Source organism: Cebus imitator, unplaced genomic scaffold (assembly GCF_001604975.1).
Source record: "Cebus imitator isolate Cc_AM_T3 unplaced genomic scaffold, Cebus_imitator-1.0 Scaffold170, whole genome shotgun sequence".
NCBI classification, from domain to species: Eukaryota; Metazoa; Chordata; class Mammalia; order Primates; family Cebidae; genus Cebus; species Cebus imitator.
This window is the reverse complement of record NW_016107485.1, coordinates 510051-512708: the sequence shown is the minus strand read 5'-3', so window position 1 is coordinate 512708 and position 2658 is coordinate 510051. Positions and strand designations below refer to the sequence as shown.

Genomic DNA, 2658 nt, shown 5'->3' with positions numbered 1-2658 from the left:
TTACTCTGTCACCCAAGCTGGAATGCAGTGGCATGATCTTGGCTCACTGCAACCTCTGCCTCCCGGCTTCAAGCGATTCTCCTGCCTCAGCCTTTCATGTAGCAGGGATTACAGATGCCCACCACCATGCCCAACTAATTTTTGTATTTTTGGTAGAGACAGGATTTCACCGTGTTGGCCAGAATGGTCTCTATCTCTTGACCTCATGGTTCACTGTCCTTGGCCTCCCAAAGTGCTGGGATTACAGGCATGTGCCACCACACCTGCCCTACAATTCTTGTTTCCTTTAAGAACCCATTATTTCTTGGGCAGAAGCATTCCTAAGAAATCCTCCCATCTTGCCCCAGCTCGTCAGGTATACATTAAGCATTTGCAACCTCATCTGTCACAACTGTGTCTGTAAACATACTATTTCCTTGGATGACCTGAGACAAGGCCAGGATTGTCTAGATTTTATACAGGAATGAACAGCTAGACCATTTCATTTATCTCGAGGTTTTATACTTTTAAAATCACAAATGTCAAGCAAGGTTGAGGAACTATGGTGACATTCTGTTTTCACTCTTATTGTTAAAGCATCTGGTGTAAGGCATGTTCTTCTATCGTGTTTTAGAGTTTATTTGGATGGCTTTCACACTCAGAGTGCCTGGGGTGAGTGATGAACAACAACAGTAGAGTAGTTCCAGGTCCCTAATCAGAGTGGATCACAGCAGCTGACACTCAGCAGCCAGGCCCGTTGTGCTGCTTAGAGTTTGTGCTCAGCTCCCCCTGCAGTCCCTGTCACTGTGTCACTCAGAGCACAGAAGTACACAGCTGAGTCTGATTCTCGAACTGAGCCTTTCTCCAAGTGGAAAGAAGTGGTTTCTGTACGGTACATGGCTTCAAAATCTTTGTTGCTTCTTCCCTTGTCATTGCCCTTCGTGGCTTTCAGGAGGAGCTCTGGACCTTTTCCAGGATATTGGACATACCAGAAAAGGGAAGGGTACCCTGTGGATTCATAGGAGCAGTTCACAGTCAGGGAATCCCCTTCAGAGAGGAGCACTTCACCTTCTGTCTGGACCACTGAATCTCCATTGATTCCCCCTGAAAAAAAAAAAAAAAAAAAAACTTGATATAAGGTAACTTATACCAAGTTACCTTAGATGTGATCTGAGCTCTACCCCTCAGAGAAAACTGTGATTAAAGATTAAATCAACACAATGGAACAAAAGATTCTAAGTTGTAAGCGCCATTTTACTTACCAAACATTAAGAACAGTGCAAGCGCTGGTCCTGGAGAAGAGTTCATTTTTAGACCCCCTGGTGTCCTTGGGTGTTGACTTCTTAGTGTGAGGAAAGGTTAAGCTCACACTGAAGGGATGAGTGTGAGCAGGAAATGTCAACGTGTTAGGAAAATGCACCCCCTTGTGGGCAAGATACTAAATTCAGAGGACTGTTGATCTGTTCTCCCAAAAGTCAATCCTGTATTTTCACTTCTGGCTTTTTTTTTTCTAAGACACCTGTTAGCTGTCTAATGGTTCCTTGCATATCTAAAGGATAGTTGGTCTTTTTTATAACCCTATTTTTTTTACAGCAAACTGTCTGACTTGAAAGCTCTTTTCATGCCATGACATTTCTGAGAATAATTCATTTTACTTTTTCTAATTTATCTATCTTTGCCCATCCCATGATCCACTAAAATATCATATAAGCAAGTTTTTAGGATAAAACTAAAGGAATGTCAGTAACACATGTTTAATCATTAGTATATTATTTGAGATGGCAGAGACTTAAGCTTTTTTCACTGCTGTATTCCCATACCTAGTACAATATCAGACACTCGGCAGGTGGTTAGAAAACACTTCTTAAACACACAAATGCATAAATAAATGAATGGCCTTTGGTTGAGGAATTGCTACTACTTGAAATATCATATTGCTTCACATTTAAGACATCAATAACAGAAATGCAATTAATAATTTTTTTCAAAGAAAAAGGGAAATTTTATTATGTATATTATTAAAAAGTAAAGAATATATAACTCTTAGTAATGAAAAAATACAGTAATTAAAGTCATTGAATCCTTATAAAATTATCTGGCATCACTTTCTTCTCCTGTAAGAGAAGAAATGATTCCCAGATAATGTGACTGGCCTATGTGCATCAGGCAAAATATTGTGATATTAAACTTTTAATGGAAATTTACCCTTCATTATAAACCCTCTAGATAAGTTCATCCACCAATACTATTGACCTATAGTTATATTTACCACAGGATAAGATACTTAAATCGTTTGGATTTGCCTCAAAAGACCAGAGAATAAGCTCAATCTCAGCTTCTAGAATTGGCACAGACATGTCTGCTGATGTATAAAACCATAGCAAGAATATCACTCCTCTGCATGTCAGAGTTAGTTGGTGATCATCTTAAAAATATGGATTTGGAGATGTAGCCATTGTTATTCAAATTTACAAAATAATCTTTGGGAACACTGACCTAAGCAGACAGACAAGATATCGGTGAAGCGCTTCTGGGATCCACATGAGAAAAACCTCCAATCCTCACAGATTCTCCTTTCATGGTAGTACTGAAGTCACAGTAGCTAAAACAAATGCTCTTTACTCTCACTATTCTTGTTCATTCAACTTATAATAAAAATCTCTCGATGTTCTCAGGGCA

General features: G+C 39.3%; 1 gene segment (V, D, J or C); it reads right to left on the bottom strand.

Annotated features, from left to right (window-relative positions):
• Positions 1-667: 667 nt before the first annotated feature.
• On the bottom strand, positions 668-1466 carry LOC108315331. The segment is given in 2 exon segments: positions 668-1083; positions 1242-1466. Coding segments are annotated over 2 exon segments (384 nt in total).
• Positions 1467-2658: the final 1192 nt, after the last annotated feature.